At 34.8% G+C, this 18,076-nt stretch overlaps 1 protein-coding gene across 2 annotated transcripts in view; it reads left to right on the top strand.

The window, feature by feature from the left end:
* Window positions 1-17,136, top strand: part of KLHL8 (kelch like family member 8) — a 57,394-nt gene extending 40,258 nt beyond the window's left edge. For both annotated transcript variants that reach the window (XM_049630844.1, XM_049630845.1), the window contains 7 exons: window positions 1,475-1,661; window positions 4,011-4,154; window positions 5,105-5,216; window positions 11,165-11,333; window positions 11,555-11,714; window positions 13,767-13,968; window positions 14,214-17,136. In XM_049630844.1, coding sequence (XP_049486801.1) covers window positions 1,475-1,661; window positions 4,011-4,154; window positions 5,105-5,216; window positions 11,165-11,333; window positions 11,555-11,714; window positions 13,767-13,968; window positions 14,214-14,337 — 1,098 coding nt within the window. In that variant the 3' untranslated portion in view covers window positions 14,338-17,136. The remainder of the gene's footprint in view (window positions 1-1,474; window positions 1,662-4,010; window positions 4,155-5,104; window positions 5,217-11,164; window positions 11,334-11,554; window positions 11,715-13,766; window positions 13,969-14,213) is intronic.
* The last annotated feature ends 940 nt before the right edge of the window (window positions 17,137-18,076 follow it).

Here is an 18,076-nt window from a genome sequence, read left to right as displayed (position 1 = left end):
TTCTTTTCTTTTCTTTTCTTTTCTTTTCTTTTCTTTTCTTTTCTTTTGAGGGAGAGTGAGCACAAGTTGGGGAGGGTCAGAGAGAGAGGGAGACACAGAATCTGAAGCAGGCCCCAGGCTCTGACTGTCAGCACAGAGCCTGATGCAGGGCTTGAACTCACGAGTCGTGAGATCATGACCTGAGCTGAAGTCGCAATTTTAACCCACTGAGCCACCCAGGCACCCCTAACATGAATGTTTAAAATAGCCCTTTGAGGGGCGCCTGGGTGGCTCAGTCGGTTAAGCCTCCGACTTCAGCTCAGGTCACGATCTCATGGTCCGTGAGTTCGAGCCCCGCATCGGGCTCTGGGCTGATGGCTCAGAGCCTGGAGCCTGCTTCCGATTCTGTGTCTCCCTCTCTCTCTGACCCTCCCCCGTTCATGCTCTGTCTCTCTCTGTCTCAAAAATAAATAAACGTTAAAAAAAATTTTTTTAAAAAAATAAAAATTAAAAAAATAAAATAAAATAAAATAGCCCTTTGAGATTGCAGTACTGAATATTTTATTTATGTTGATAGAAAATGGTTCTGAGGAAACAGCTCTAAATAACTATTGTTTTATGATGAAGTTTCTAAATTTTAGTGAATTTCTTATTTGGAAAGAACCACAAGACATCACTTTCCATTTTCTTTTCTCACCACAGTTTTACTTTTGTAACCTCAGAAACATGGCTGTTTTTTATTTATTTGTTTATCTACTTATTGTCAACAGGGTAACTTGGATCGGGAGATAATAGGCCTTAGAATTACTTTGAATATGTTTGTCAACAAAAACAAAAAGTTTTATTATCTTGAAGCTATATCTTATTTGTGTGAATGCTTATATACTTTTAACTCAAAATCATATTTCCTGGTTTGATCATCCGCTTTATTCGCTAGAAAATCAGTGCATCTTTAAGGGAAGAATGGTGAGTGCCTCTACTGAAAGAAGGGATGCATCCCTGATTTAGTATATAACCTTACAAGGTCATTGATTTGAAGAAAACAACGCTTGTTTAATATTATGACTGTTTCTGTTTTAGAAAGAAATCACATTTCCATTTGTTCAGTCTTAGCTTTAAAAGGCAAAAGAACAAAACATAGCGATTTTGTTTTGATTGCACCTTTTCTCTAGCAGCAGTGTGGCCTTGTGATTCTGACACAACCATTTTTGGAAGTAAGTAACTTGAATGAAGACATTGAATTATTTTATCCAGTCTACTTAAATCTGTTTTTAAAGAGGAGAAGATGCATTTAACATATAATTTGATTTCATCAGTGCACCGTACTGAAAAATCACTATAGAACTTGGCTCATTGAACTTCACTCACATGTTAGAAAGGCTTTGTGAGGTAAATGAGTTTAAAAAAGAGAACATAAACATACTACAGTTGAAGTAGAGAATGAGCTCTCTAATTACAACTTAAACTTCATATTCACAACTATTCATGATCTTAGGTTCGTCTGCCGCTGTTGCCAGTTGATTTTCTTATGGGTGTTGTGGCAAAAGAACAGATTGTCAAGCAAAATCTAAAATGTAGAGATTTATTGGATGAAGCAAGAAATTACCATCTTCATCTGAGTAGCAGAGCAGTACCTGACTTTGAATATTCCATTCGGACTACTCCAAGGAAACATACTGCTGGTAATGAAATTATTCATTTTATCACCTACTTGAAGGTTCTTTATGGTATCTGAATATTGGTTATGTATGCCCAAACTTAATTCTAAGGGGGCACCTGGGTGGTTCAGTCAGTTGGTTGTCCGACTCTTGGTTTTGGCTCGGGTCATGATCTCATGGTTTGTGGGTTCGAGCCCCGTGTTGGGCTCTGTGCTGACGGTGCAGAGCCTGCTTGGGATTCTCTTTTTCCCTCTCTTTCTGCCCCTTCCCCATGCTCACTCTCTCTCAAAAATAAATAAACTTAAACAAATAAAAATAGTGAATTAGTGGGGCGCTTGGGTGGCTCAGTCGGTTAAGCGTCCGACTTTGGCTCAGGTTATGATCTCACGGTTCATGAGTTCAAGCCCCATATTGGGCTCTGTGCTGACAGTTCAGAGCCTGGAGCCTGCTTCGGATTCTGTGTCTCCCACTCTCTCTGCCTCTCCCCTGCTCACACTCTGTCTCTCTCTCTCTCAAAAGTAAAATAAATTAAAAAAAATTAAAAAAATATTGAATTGGAAAAGATGGCAAAGCAGTTTTAGACATTTTTTTAATGTAGTCATTTGGCAAATATTTATCTAGTGCCTACCACATGCCAAGTTCTGGGGCAGGCATCAGAAATGCAGATACACATAGCCAGCCCTATTTTGAGAGAACATGCAGTCTGATCTAGGGAAATAGACATGTGAATAAAAAAATGCACTGAAGTATTAAAGGGACGTTGATATATTCACAAGTATAATGGGAAACACAAAAGAGTGGTTATTTTTACCTTGGAAGGGTCAGAAAAGGTTTTATAGAGAAAGTAAACCTTAGTTTTGAATAATAAACAGACGTTTTCCTAGGTGCCAGTTAAGGAAAGGGGTATTCGGTTCCTTTTGCATCTCTTGAATGTCTAGTACATACCAGGCACTGTGATAGCCCTGATTAGTACAAAATATAAGTTAACATATAGTCCTAACCTATCTTGGACTCTGGAGACAGATATCAGCATAATCATTTCTAAACTGTGTTAAGTGAATGATATTACCAAAAATTGCCATTGGAACCATTGAGGATGAGCACTGTATGCATGTTGCAGAAACATGAAATTTAAGAGAAAGAGAGGGAGAAGATCAGGTTAGACAGTGCAACAAGGCCTTTATGCTGTGCTGGCTTTATCTTGTAGGGCATTGGTTCTGAAAGTATAAAGGAAGTGGTGGCCCCTGGCCCAGCAGCATCAGCATTCACTTGGGAACTTGTTAGGAATACAAATTCTTGGATCTACTCCACACCTATTGAATCAGAAACTCTGGGGGTCAGGCCCATAAATCTGGTTTATGCCTTCCAGATGATTCTGTAAACTTCACTGAAGTTTTGATATTTGTTAGATTGCAGTGAAATATGTATAAAATAAAAATTGCCATTTTAACCATTTAAAAAAAGTGTTTATCCATTTAGAGAGAGAGAGAGAAAGAGGGAGAGAGAGTGAGTGTGTGAAGCAGGAAAGGGGCAGAAAGAGGAGAGAATCCCAAGCAGGCTCTCCACTGTCAATGCAGAGCCAGAGCTGGAGACGGGGCTCCATCCCACGAACTGTGAGATCACGATTTGAGCTGAAATCAAGAGCCAGACACTTAATCTACTGAGCCATCCAGGCACCCTTAACCATTTTTAAATGCATATAGTTTAGTGACATTCACTAAAGTTTTTAAGAACTACTGATGTAGGTAATGGAAAGCTGTTGAAAGAGTCTTGTAATTAGTTTACTCTGTTGACAGTCTGAAAGCCAAAAGACTACTACATCGGACATCAAGTAGAAATGTGGCTTAGATATCTAGCTTGGAAGGCATTATGATACAGATGGAATTTAAAATCAAGGAATGAATGTACTTTTCCTGTGTGATCATGAAGTATGTGAGAAGTAGGCTAAGGATGAAATATGGGAAACATGTGAAAGAGAAATTATTGGAGACAAAAGGAAACCTTGATATTATGGAAATCAGAAGAGTTAAGGAGTTTCCCCCAAACAGGGTGATCAACATATCAAATGTGGCAGTTGTATTCAATAAGAAATTAACTTAGGAGTTTACTGGATATAGTTATGACCTTAGCAACAGAAATTTTACAGAGTGGGTGAAGATCTAAACCATACTATAATGAGATGTTTGCAAACAGAGATAGCTGATGTATAAAGAAAATCAGATTTTTTAGTAACAATGACATTGAAGTTATCCAGGTAACTCATTTTTTTAGCAGTTCATCAAAATTTTGACTTTCTAAGTATTTTTTCCACACTAATTTTTAAAAAATTAGGGAGCTATAATTTTGATCTCTATTTTGTGGCTTTACCTTCAGGTGTGCTGTTTTGTGTAGGTGGTAGAGGTGGATCTGGTGACCCCTTTCGCAGTATTGAATGCTATTCTATCAACAAAAATAGTTGGTTTTTTGGGCCAGAAATGAATAGTCGAAGGCGACACGTCGGTGTAATCTCTGTGGAAGGTAGGTCCATTATTGTCTTAAGTCATAGCACATGATGATAACACTTTTTATAAATATGTAAACTTTGACAATTTCTTTCTGTAAGAAAATTGCTAAATTATAAAATGTTTCAATATTATCAATAAAATATTTGGGTGGTGATTATTTACTTGCCTTATGCCCATAGATGCTCAGCGAACAATCTCTTGCATGTAGATGCTTCAGTGGGAGATGAGTAGTAGGGAGAAGGGAGTTAAAATAAAGAGTTAAACTCTTTTGAGTTATATTTGCAAAATAAACTAAGGAAAAGTGTTTATTGAACTCAAATATATATCAGCTTTTTTCTATATATTTATTATTGAAATTATATATATATTTTTACTGGTTACTGAAAATGAAATAATTACAGAAACATGGATAAATTGTTAGGAGACTTGAAAAATTAACTTTTTTTCTGATTATAGAAGCTTTTTTGGGGGAAATTTGAAAACATTCTAATAAGTAAAAATCATCTATAATCCAAACACCCAGAAATAATCCTAGTTGACATTTTTGTATATAATCTTTACAGTTATTGTATGTGTATTTTTAATAATTTCATTTAGAAAAAGTTTGATCATATGTATTGAATTTTGTATTTTCTTTAACATACTGAGCATTTTAAAAATTTTATCAAACATTCTTTGAAAGCATGATTAGTGATTTCATCTACTAAGTAATAAGTTGGGAAACCTAAGGTAGGATAGTGTTTGAGCATTTAAGTAACTTCATATACAGCAGCACATTCCAGGCATTTTATTAAGTAGAAGCTTATAATTATTTTAATTTGACTATTTAACTGACATTAATTCATGATGTTGAACAGAAGAATAGTTTGAAATTCTCATGCTATTCTAATTAGATGTTGAGTATAAATCTATATAACAGTTTACTTACTTGGAATCAAATGAAAATGCTTCTCTATTTGACAGGTAAAGTATATGCAGTAGGTGGACATGATGGCAATGAACATTTAGGTAGCATGGAGATGTTTGATCCTCTCACTAATAAATGGATGATGAAGGCTTCAATGAACACAAAGAGGTGAATCAGCATGGAAATTTTTTTTGATTTGTTGGAAAATAAAGCTCCCAATAATTTAAAGGGCTAATTTTCTGCTTTTTATACTTTTAGAAACTTAAAATACCTTCTTAAACACATTTTGTTAAAGCATCCATTGAGAATATATTTTAAATTTTTATATTTTAGAATATAGTAACAATTGATATAGTTTCCATGTAAACCTGAGCATTGACTTTTTTTTTTTTTTTTTTACTTTTAACTCTGAAATAATTTTAGGTTTTCAGAAAAGTTGCAAAAATAGTAGAGTTCCTGTATACCAATGGTTCTCAACTAAAGATGATTTCACTCCCATTTTGGAATGCTTGGCAATACCTGGAGACATTTTTGGTTGTCATAGTTTGGGGTCGGGGATGTTGGGGGAGTTGTTGCTGGCATCTAGTTGAGAGAGGCTAAGGATGCTGCTAAAAATCCTGTAATGCACAAGAAAGCTCCCCACAGCAAAGAATTTTCTAGCCCCAAATGTCAGTAGTGCTGAGATAGAGAAATCCTGCTGTATATACTCTTTACCTAGTACCTGTAATGTTGACATCTTACACCATTGTGGTACAATTATTTGAACCAGGTAACTAACATTAATACAAAGATATTAATTAATCCGTAGACCTTATTCAACTTTTGCCAGTTTTTCCACATATTCCTATGCTTTGAATTGGTTTTTCTTATCTAGTTATATTGGCTATTAATCTAATTCAGCATGAATAGTAGCAGAGATAGTAGGCATTTCTATCTTATTCTTGATCTTAGTAGAAATGTCTCTGATGTTTCCCTAGTAAATGAGATACTGGCTTTAGGACTAAGGCATGGTATTTTAACATGTTAAGAAAATATCTCTCATTTTTTACTTATTTTTTTTTTTTTTTTAATTTTTTTTTTCAACGTTTTTTATTTATTTTTGGGACAGAGAGAGACAGAGCATGAACGGGGGAGGGGCAGAGAGAGAGGGAGACACAGAATCGGAAACAGGCTCCAGGCTCCGAGCCATCAGCCCAGAGCCTGACGCGGGGCTCAAACTCACGGACCGCGAGATCGTGACCTGGCTGAAGTCGGACGCTTAACCGACTGCGCCACCCAGGCGCCCCATTTTTTACTTATTTTTTATTAGCATTAATATTTAAACTTTTCACCTACAGTAAATTGAAATATATGTTGCTAAGTGGATCAGTCTAAAGAGGAGAAAGATTTGCAGTAGCATGACTTAGTGGATGTTGACTAGCCTGTTCAGAATTTTTTTAATGACTATTCTATCGAATTTTCAGGTATCTTAAGGTGGTATCAAGGTTCAAAAGCATAGTAGACCAAACATACTCTAAATTGATAGGCAGTAATACTTAAAAATATTAAGGTTACAGGTTAAAAGCCTGCTTTAGATATTATGAAATATACCAGTACAACATGGTGGAAAACCAGGTTTGCAATTAATTTATGTTTCTTATGGAGAAAAGTACATGAACCAATATGAAGCACAGCTCTTAAAAAAAAAAAGAAAGAAAGAAAGAAAGAAAGAAAGAAAAGGAAAATGAATACAGTGTAGTTGCCTGTCTTGAGAAGTGGAGTCTTTATATCAAGGAAGATTGTAGTGGTATTCTTTATGCTGATCTGTCTGTATCTATAGCTGGGGTCTCAGTGGGATATATACAACATCATTTGGGAGATGGTAATAAAAGTTAGACTCTATACTTTTTTATTGCATCCTTTTAAATTTATTCTGATTGGATTTTTTAAATGAATTTAACCTGCTAATACAGTAATATATGTTTATCATTTGAAAATAATTATGGCAAATGGGTGCACACAAAAATTGTTGTAAATGTGAGAGTTATAACCTGGGATGCATGCAAGGACTAGCAGGTTAGTAAGAAACCTGAAAACTGTGTCATATAAAAAATTGTTGAAGATTTTTGGTTTGGAGAGAGGATTTTTAAATTTTATTTTACTTCCAGTGTAGTTACCATACTGTGTTATGTTAGTTTCAGGTGTACAATATAATGATTTAACAGTTTCACCCGTTCCCTACCCACCTCCCCATTGGTACCATCTGTTTGTTCTCTATATTTAAGAGTCTGTTTTTTGGTTTGTTTCTCCTTTTTTTTTGTTCCTTTGTTCCTTTGTTTTATTTTCTTAAATTCCCCATATGAGTGAAATCATACGGTATTTATCTTTCTCTGGCTGGCTTATTTTGCTTAGCACTGTACTCTCTAGTTCCATCTGTGTTGTTGCAGATAGCAAGATTTCATTCCTTTTTATGGTTGAGTAATATTTTTTGTATGTATATACCACATCTTCTTTATCCATTCATCTATTGATGGATACTTGGTCAGGTTCCATAGCTTGGCTATTATAAATAATGCTGCAGTAAACATAGGGATGCATATTTTCCTTCAAATTAGTGTTTTTATATCCTTTGGGTAAATACCCAGTACTGGATATTAGGGTAGTTCTATTTGTAATGTTTTGAGGAACCTCCGTACTGTCTTCCATAGTGGTTGCACCAGTTTGCATTCCCATCAATGCACAAGGATTTCTTTTATTCCGTATCCTTGCCAACATTGTTGTTTCTTCTGTTTTTGATTTTCAGCCATTCTGAGAGGCGTGAAGTGGTATCTCATTGTGGTTTTGATTTGCATTTCCCTGATGATCATTGATGTTGAGCATCTTTCCATGTGTCTTTTGGTCATCTGGATGTCTTCTTTGGAGAAATGTCTGTGTGTGTCTTCTGCCCATTTTTAAATTGGATTATTATTATTATTATTATTATTATTTTGGTGTTGTGTAAGTTCTTCATATATTTTGGATACTAGCCCTTTATTGGATATGTCATTTGCAGGTATCTTCTCCCATTCAATATATTTTAGTTTTGTTGGTTGTTTCCTTTGCTGCGCAGAAGCTTTTTATTTTGATGTAATCCTAGTAGGTTATTTTTGCTTTTGTTTCCCTTGCCTCAGGAGACATAAGTATAAAGATGTTGCTATGATCAACGTTAGAGAAAGTACTGCCTTTGCTCTCTTGTAGGATTTTTATGGTTTCAGGCCTCACATGTTGGTCCAAGTCTTGGCTAAAAACCAGCTTAGCATCATGATAAAAAGGCAAGGGTATAAAAATTAAAAGTGTACTTTAGAATTTTCTCCCATGTTTTAATCTATGCATTATAATTTAAGCTATTGGTAGTTACTATGTAGCATAAATTCAGTTCTATTAAAGTATTAAAATGTTATTTCTAGGTAAGTGACAAGTAATAGTGTATTTTAAGACCAGTTTTTTTCTTCCCTAGGATTCTTTCTCCTTGTGAAGAAAAAAGAAAAGCTAAAAATCTCTTTTCAGCAGAACTCTCTTCACATTTCCATCTAATATCTCATACTATAACATGAGAAGAAAACCCAGTTAAAAACATTTTGTGTTAAATTAATTAAAAATAGAAAATTAGATGTTAGTGTATCCCCATGTGCAGTTCAGTTTAAAATTGCTCATCACGAGGCGCCTGGGTAGCTCAGTTGGTTAAGTGTCTGACTTCGGCTCAGGTCATGATCTCATGGTTTGTGGGTTCAAGTCCCACCATCAGTGCACAGCCTGCTGTTTATCCTCTGTCTCCCTTTCTCTCTGCCCCTTCCTCACTCACTCAAAAAAACAAAAACATTAAAAAAAATAATAAAATTGTTCATTTTCGTATTAGCCATTTTTAACTCTTACAGAATGTTGCTACAGTTTGCAAACCTTGATATAAACCTCAATATTTGAAGTTAGGTTTTACTAGTTTGGGTTTGTTTCTTTAAATAAAATTGCAAGATAAAATTAAGGTGTTTTGAATTTTATTCTCTGTACAAAGCTGCTCTTAGGCAAGATTTTCAGTATTTATCCAGATAACTCTTTTTCTTCCATTACGTTTTCACTCTGAATCAAGAAGGCAGAATTACTCTCATATCTAGGTTTATGTGAATTATTGAGCTGTCTTTGACATCCTCACTCTATTTGCTGAATTTGTGAATTTGAAAAAGGAAAAGGAAAAGGTAATCTAATTTAATCTCCCATGTGGTGCAAAATAGATATTATTTTAACAAATACACATATAATTCATGTAATTCACTGGGAGGAATTACAGAATGCTCCATTACATTTATTAGAAATATAAATAAATGTTACCATAAATCCATGGAAGGAATGAAATTACCTTGGGAGAGAAAGTAAAAGTGATAAGAGGCCTTAGGGAACTTCAGAATTTGATGATGAAGTAGAAAAGAAGGCGCTGATAAAGGAAACAGAATAGTACCAGCCAGAGATTTAGGAGGGAATTCACACGTGTGATTTCATGAAGATCAACAGAGTTTTGAGTAGTAGGAGATAGCTAATATGTCATATGCTCTTGTGGTTTGGGATGGTGGTGGGGAGGGAGATTTATCTGGCACACGTCTGCCACGATATAACACCTGTATGTCCTAGCATGCACACACATATTCACACACCTGTGAGTTTTTATTGCCACAGTATTTTGTAAGTCATTGCTTGATACTCAAGAGAAAAGAGGTTAAGGGGACTGAAAATGAGTAACAACATTATCTTTAAGAATTCTTCCTAGGATTCTCTTTAATTAAGGAGTTAGAATCTCAGTTAAACAGCTGTGCTCTCCAGTAATATAGCTAATACATAGCACTAAATATGGGCCAGTTGCCATTCTAAGTGCTTTACCTATATTAACTCAATACCACCCATGTCTGCTCCTTTCTCAAATGGGTTACAGATGAAGAAGCAAGGTAGTAGATGTTTATAAAATATACTGCTTTATCCAAAGTACATACCAACTCAGGGACGGATTATAGTTTCAGAATAGTTTAAATCTTTTTTTTTTTTTTAACATTTATTTTTGAGACAGAGAGAGACAGAGCATGAATGGGGGAGGGTCAGAGAGAGGGAGACACAGAATCTGAAACAGGCTTCAGGCTCTGAGCTGTCAGCACAGAGCCCTACGCGGGGCTCGAACTCACGGACCGCAAGATCATGACCTGAGCCAAAGTTGGCCGCTTAACTGACTGAGCCACCCAGTCGCCCCAGTTTTAGAATAGTTTAAATTTTGATTGCTTTGAATGTGTTTTTTAAGAAATTGATGGAATTTTTTTTCTGGTCACCATTACAGTGAGTTAGCTTTTAACAAGGGCTGTCTCCTTCTTTTCAAAAAGAGAAATAAATGCCCATCAGAAGTAAACCAATGTGATATAAATCATGTAATATAAAAATTGATTCTTTTGTGTGGTACAGTGAAACCCTGCATCAAAACACGTGCTCTGATGGGCACCTGGGTGGCTCAGTTGGTTAAGTGTCAGACTTCGCTCAGGTCATGATCTCACACTTTGTGAGTTGGAGCCCTGCGTCAGGCTCTGTGCTGACAGCTCAGAGCCTGGAGCCTGCTTCGGATTCTGTGTCTCCCTCTCTCTCTGCCCCTCACCTGCTCACGCTGTGTCTCTCTCTCTCTCAAAAATAAATAAACATTAAACAATTAAAAAAAAAAACAATAACACGTGCTCTGCAATTACATTAATTTAGAATTGAGATTGACTTCTGACCTCCATAGCAAAATACGTGTCAGTTCATTAATCTCTTATTATGCAGCTGTGTGTTTTGCTAATTGAATGTTTTGGACTCCACTGATGGTATTTTGTTGGGTTTTACTTTATTTCATTTGAGTTTAAAGTAACCTGTGTAGGCTGCATATTATAAAACTCCAGAGGGCACTGTTCATATAGAGTCATACAGTTTGGCAGCCTTGTAGTCATCTGTTTAGAAGCTTTGATAAATCTAAAAATAATTGGGAAAAAACACTGAGGTTTAACAAAGTAAACGACTTCCTGTTAGCATGATATTTTCACTACTTTTTTCCTGGAAACACAACTGGATGCTAAAGTGTGTTTTTATTGTCTTTGCAGGCGAGGCATAGCCTTGGCCTCCTTGGGAGGTCCAATTTATGCAATTGGAGGGTTAGATGACAACACTTGCTTCAATGATGTAGAGAGATACGATATAGAATCTGATCAATGGAGTACAGTGGCACCAATGAATACTCCCCGTGGAGGAGTTGGCTCTGTGGCTCTTATAGTAAGTTATGTGGCAGTTTGCTTATTGGATTGCATCATGTCACATCCCTAACCAAATAAGGAAAAGTCTGCTATATTCATTTCTCCAGGATGCAGAGATTGATTGCACACCATATTATGTCATGAAACACTGCTTTCTTGCACAGTCCAGTCTACCATTAAGACCACATATAAATCATTTAAAAATCTAATGTCATGTGTTTTTATTTTTTCTTTATTTAGAACCATGTTTATGCAGTAGGTGGCAATGATGGAGTTGCTTCTTTATCTAGTGTGGAGAGGTATGATCCACATCTGGATAAGTGGATAGAAGTTAAAGAAATGGGTCAACGAAGAGCAGGCAATGGAGTTAGTGAGCTCCATGGTTGCTTATATGTTGTTGGTGAGTGGATGGTATTTCTCTAGTTTAATTTATTGAAGGATATACAATGATAGTGTCATAGGACAACACAATAACACAGATTATGTTGCAGTTAGGCTCAAGTGGAATTAGTCCTAAGATTTGCTTTTGAATTATTAAGGTTCACATTCATGCTTTTTTGTTTACATCTTCATCTTTCATGTTTAAAATTTCTACTGTCATATTTTTACTAGGAGTAGCAAATATATCTAGAGTAGAAGATTATACTTAAGATATATGTTTTTTAGTGTAAGGACACAAATGTGCTTTGCTATAATAGATCTTTAAAGATCTAAGACATTTTTTCTCATCTTCATTTCAAGGGAATTATGTTGACTTCTTTAAGCAAATGCTTTTTGACTCACTGAACTGCAGAATTGGAAGGAACCATAGGGCAGTGCTTTCTCAAACTTTAATATGCATATGAATATTCTGGAGATACTGTTAAACTGCAAGGAAGGAGCCCAGATTCTGTATTTCTAAGAGCTCCCAAGTGATAATCAATGCTGCTTCTGGTCCATTCAGCACACTTTCATTAGCAGGGTTTTAAAGAACTATGAAATGGGAATAATAGAATTACTAATGAGGATTAATGAGAATTATCTTTGAAAGACTTATTCTAAGAATTAGCGATAATATATATGAAGCATCTCAAACTGCATCTGGTACTTTGTAGCTACCCAGTTAATAGATAGCAATATTGTGATTGCTAATTCCCTTCTTTACAGAGAAACATAACATAAACATAATGTGAACTTATCTTACATGATGTGTTATGTAAATGTAAAATGTTTAGTGTTACATAACTTACAGTTCTTGATAAGGAAATGTGGGATAGTATTAGCATTGAAGTATCTGCAAGTAATAGAAGTAATGTTTCTATGTGCTTATGTGTATTAAAGAAAAGAAATAACATAATTTACCTTCAGATCCTATCTGACCATCATAGCTTTGTGAGGTAGCAGAGACTCAGCATGAATAAATTACTCATAGTCACATGCCTGTACTACTGACAAAGCTGGAATTTGAACTTGAGTCTATGAGAAACCAGAGTTCTTGCAGCACACCACTGCTGTCTCTCACAGCTCCCTGTTTAGGAGAGCTGTCCCTATCTTGGTCATGGTGGTAATGATACTACTGTATGCATTTGTCAATATTTATTGAATTATGCACATAAAATTGGTGAATTTTACCTCACTTAAGTTGATTTAGTAAAGTTAAATCCATTAGAGAGTTAACTGTTGGTTGTTGCTTTTTTTTTTTTTTACTGACCTTGTTTCTAAATAGACTGATCGTTATAGCAATACTTCCTGTCCTCAGGAAAATAGGCTTACTTGCTCAGGAGAGTTATTACTCATGTAGACTGAGATGGAGTCTAAAAAGAGGCACAGTTATCTTTAAAGGAAAAAACCCTCAGGAATATAATAAGTAACATTGTTAGAATGATATATGGAGAGGACTGTCATCATCTAGAATATGTAGCATGAAGATGTAGTTTTGGCAAAAATTGGTGGAAATTCAGTCATAGCCATCTCTGTAATTATGAAGGCCATTAACAGTATTAAGGGAAACAGTTGGAAAACTTTAACATATCTAAGTGAGTCAAATGATTCAGTGGTAGTTTATTCTCTTCTCAAGCCCTCTGTTTAAAAATATGATACACACTGTACACATAGAGAAGGAATCTCGGTACTATCTTCCTTACCTCTAGGAGGCTTAAGGACAAATTATATAAATGTTTGTGGGGGTTTTTTCTTCTAAATTATCTGCTTAGAGACAGGGACTTCGAGTTTTTCCACTTTAAGATTTTTAATCTTAGTAATGAGGTAAAATACTATCTAAATTATCTCGAATTGTAGAAAATGTCTGATTGGACTTGGTAGTGATGATGGGCATTGGGGTGAATTTTTTCCTGGATTTTCTCTATTTTTTAAAATGTCAGAAGATTTGGTTGTAGAAGCTATTGGATTGAAATTTAATAGTTAATTTCTATGAGATGTAGTACTATTAAAAATCTTTTTTTTTTTAATATAGGTGGTTTTGATGATAATTCTCCTCTGAGTTCAGTTGAGCGGTATGATCCCCGAAGCAACAAGTGGGATTATGTAGCAGCACTTACCACTCCCAGGGGTGGCGTGGGGATCGCAACAGTGATGGGCAGAATCTTTGCAGTTGGTGGTCATAATGGCAACGCATACTTAAATACAGTGGAAGCATTTGACCCAGTGCTGAATAGGTAATTTTCATGTTTTCCATATGCTTTAATGGGATCTTCCAGTAGCAAATTACTCCAGAGTGCTAAAATACTTACAGTCATAGCTATTAATTTAAAACATTTGGGGTATCTTATCTCCCTGAGGAAACTTGCTGCCTTTCAAAACCAGTCTCAATAATAGGGAGTTTTTGTTTTCAGTTAGCATTTTGAGTAAAATAAATCATGCTTTGTTTTAGGATAACACACTTTTCCCTATATCTTTACAGGTGGGAGCTGGTTGGATCTGTGTCTCACTGCAGAGCTGGAGCAGGTGTAGCTGTGTGCGCCTGTCTAACTAGCCAAATTCGAGATGTAGGTCATGGATCGAATAATGTGGTGGACTGTATGTGATTTGAGGTCTAGCCACCAACAATTTAGTCATATTTCATATTCAGGAAAGACAACCAAGGTTTTGTATGATCACTTTTGAACAGTTTTCACTACTGCTAGAGCCTTATTTTAAATGGAAGCTGTTGTAGTGTGACTAAATGCAGCATTTAGATGGTAGCTGAAGAATTATTAGTAATAAAGATAAATTTGATACTTCCCACTTTAGCAAATAATGGGATAGGGAAGGAAAACAATCTAACCTGAAATCATACCTCGTCTGAAAAATGTTTAAAAAAGTACAAAAACCTTGAAATCCCTTTTTAAAAACATTTTGGATAAATCAAAATGTAAAATGGAATCATTTCCATTTTGCCTGAGTTTTATCTTTCCTTTTGCCTAAAAGTGTTGACTGTAGGCAGTGGACTTTTCCTAGAGGGGTGATTAGAACCTATTCATCAACACAAGTATATTATATCAGGATACATGAGAGACCTCCTTTTGAAGATCATTTCTACTTGGTGCTGATGAATTTATGCCTTGCTTTTTTCTAGATGTCAGTTTTTAAATTTCTTGGATATTTACAGAAGTAGAAAAAATGTTTAATCTTTCTCAGTGCCACTAGCTGAATTTTCAGAAGCTTTATGGGAGAGCTATCCAAGCGCTTAATTTCAGTTTGACTTGTTAGGGCACCAAATACCTAGCTGAACTAATTCCATCTAAATAAATCTATACCTTCATTTTTTCATCTCATATGGAAAGATTTGTTTATTAGCAAAAATTGAATCAGAGGAAATGGCTTTAGAGTTAATATTATTCTAGTGCCCAGTTGAGACACCTTGAAAAGAAATGGTGTCAATTACATGACTCACTGAGAGAAATCTGAAAATATTTCTTTAGTTTAATCATTTGGTTTTGAGCCCAGGATTATTATCTTTCCATTTTGCTCTTTTTTTTTAAACAGTATCAAACATGAGTTTCTTTATTATCAGAAAATGAATGCATTTTTACAAAAATTCTTTACAGAGTGTGGTTTACAGAATGTGGTTCAAGCCCATCATTACCAATAAAAGATATTGTTGGTAAAAACAGAGAAAGATTGAAACTACTGTTTTTTCTGTATAATTAATTCCCTCCAGTATATTTATTGAGCTTCAACTGAAAATATTTCTGTTCATTAATTTGAAGCCAGGATATTGATAAACCTATTGATTTAACAGCTCTTCATGGTTTTAACCAGTATTATAAAATGGCCTATTCATTATATGTAAATATTTATATAAATATTTATGAAGAATATTAAAATATTCTGTTTTGTATTTGTAATGCACTTTGGTACCTTTTTTCCAGGCCTTCCTAAATTTTCCTGTCGTCATGCCTCAGAATTTAGTGTAGTTTCATTGCTGGCAGTCATCTGGTTCACAAAGAATGAGGGCAGTGAGGAACATTACCCCCATCCATCCAACTCTGAAGTTCATTGCCTAGTAACTCTGATGGCCTTCATTAAAAGGCAACCTCAAGAGTACCTGGCTAGCTCAGTCAGAAGAGCATGCTACTCTTGATCTCAGGGTCATGAGAGCATGCCTCATGTGGGATATAGAGATTACTTAACATAAATTTTAAAACTTAAAAAAAAAAACAAAACAACCTGGGCTTGTCAGTACAGCAGGGTAGAAAGCCACATTACAAAAGCCAGTGCCTATTTGGTATATTAGACCAAAAAAATAAAAAATAGTAAGAGGGCTAGCAGATAAAGGTCTTTCATGAGGCAGATTTAAAAGTTCCTAAATTGTGCCTTTTTTTTTTTTTTTTGCTATCAGCTCATAGGCAAGTTCATAAGTCATTGCTAGACTTGAATCAGTGTTCTCTTGTGTAACTATAACCATATTTCAGTCAGTCCCCAAAGCATTTAACTCAATAGCACTCACTGGACAGGTTATAAACTAGCTGGATATGGAGAATAAATCTCAACACCTGGCTTCAACTGTCTATTTCTTATGTCTCATGGAATTCTTGTGAATAATGCTTGTCTGGCTGTGGTTACTAATATGTTTTACTTTTATTTTGTGGGAGAGGGGATCTCATTGATCTTACTGTTTCTAAGATTATTTAAAATGCTTTTTTTCTTTAATATATTTCTGCCTAGCACATGTAGAGTTTAGGAGCATAAAGGTGTTACATTTGTTTCTGGTTTTTATTATACTATAGTCATCTAACATACTAAATTGGTACCCTGGCTACTCATAAAATAGGAACTACTCATAAGGGAAGTAAAGTGAAGTAAAGGAAACATGTAGCTGTCTGTTATATTATGTGTAGATACTTAGGAGCATAGTCTTGAAGGACCTGACAATAGTATGAAAAGATAAATAGTGGAATCAATATACGCAGTTTATTAAAGACACATTTTTGAGATAGGAAATGACAATCAGGCTGAAGGACTCCTGCAATTGAAAGATAATTATATTCATAGGAATAAAGACATGACATTATCAAAACAATATGGCTACTTAATTGTGAGGCCTTTCATTTTAACCTTTGATGTTAATAGGAATACCAAACAGTGATCTGAAATAGAGATAACATTCTGAAATAAAGAAAAATTCTGGAAAAAAATTAAAAAAAGGTTCACATATTATTTTTCTTCAAGAAGAATTGTAGATGTGTGGTTCTCCCATAAAGTCATTAAAGCCACTGCTTTCCTATATGGTACTGCCACTTTAAATTACTTGATATTGTTTTTTTACTAACTTCACTGTACTCTGCATAACTGATTATTTTAAATTATTTTAAGTGTTTGAATAAACTTTGTATTGTACTCCCTCTAAGGAGTATTATTTATTCTCTTAATTCCCACACAAATTTATAATGCTGTTAAATGCCTAGATAAGAGATTGTTGACATTACATAAATTCCTCTTGGAAATGGTAAACTTAAGAATTTTCTTTGTTCCTTTTTCTTCGTGTCTTATAGAGAATGCATTAAGAATCTAATTCATATCTTTTAAGTTAAGAATGTTTCCTGTGATTTCTTACATCAGACTCCTAAAGAAATTATTATTGGTGTGTCATTGGCTGTCTCTTTATGTGGAATTAAAAGTTGCAATAGTATTTTCTTAGAGCCATATATAAATTGTGTAGTAATACTCCAACAAATCAAAATAATAAATTATGATATATACTACCAAATACTGAGATCAGAGTTGGATTCACATCAGTACAGTTGGTTCAAAATATACTGCATATATGTATTATGAATAGCAACATCTATAAGGTCTATGTAACTTTGTATCTTATTTTTTTGATGGCTTTTACAGAATCCTATCAAAACTATATAATTGTTTATTCTCCATCCTTGAAATTGATTTAGTAGGTTGGCTGTAATATTTTTTCTTATATAAAGGATGTTTTTGTTTAACTGAAAATAGATTTTTGTTATCCTTACAAATATTAAAGGTTAAAGGCAACTAATATAAAAGGTTTCACTAAGCAAATGATGAAGAAGTGGTCTCTTCAGCAGCTGCAGACTTGTACTATCTAGAAATGAGATAAATGCATAAAGATGCGTTAGGATGAATGTTGCCCTTCTGAGTAAGTAACCCTGCTTTTTTTTTTTTCCAATTATGTTGGCATTGCTAAACATTTTTCTGACAATGGCCCCAAGAGCCTACTTATAAGGCATCCAAGAGGATTAGTCTCATCATTCATCTTAGTCATATGTTGATTTTTTTTTAATAAAAAAAAATTTTTTTTTAAGATTTTAA

The sequence above is a fragment of the Panthera uncia genome, chromosome B1 (assembly GCF_023721935.1).
Source record: "Panthera uncia isolate 11264 chromosome B1, Puncia_PCG_1.0, whole genome shotgun sequence".
Classification (NCBI taxonomy): Eukaryota; Metazoa; Chordata; class Mammalia; order Carnivora; family Felidae; genus Panthera; species Panthera uncia.
Note: the sequence above shows the minus strand (reverse complement) of the source record. Positions and strands in the feature narration are given on the sequence as shown.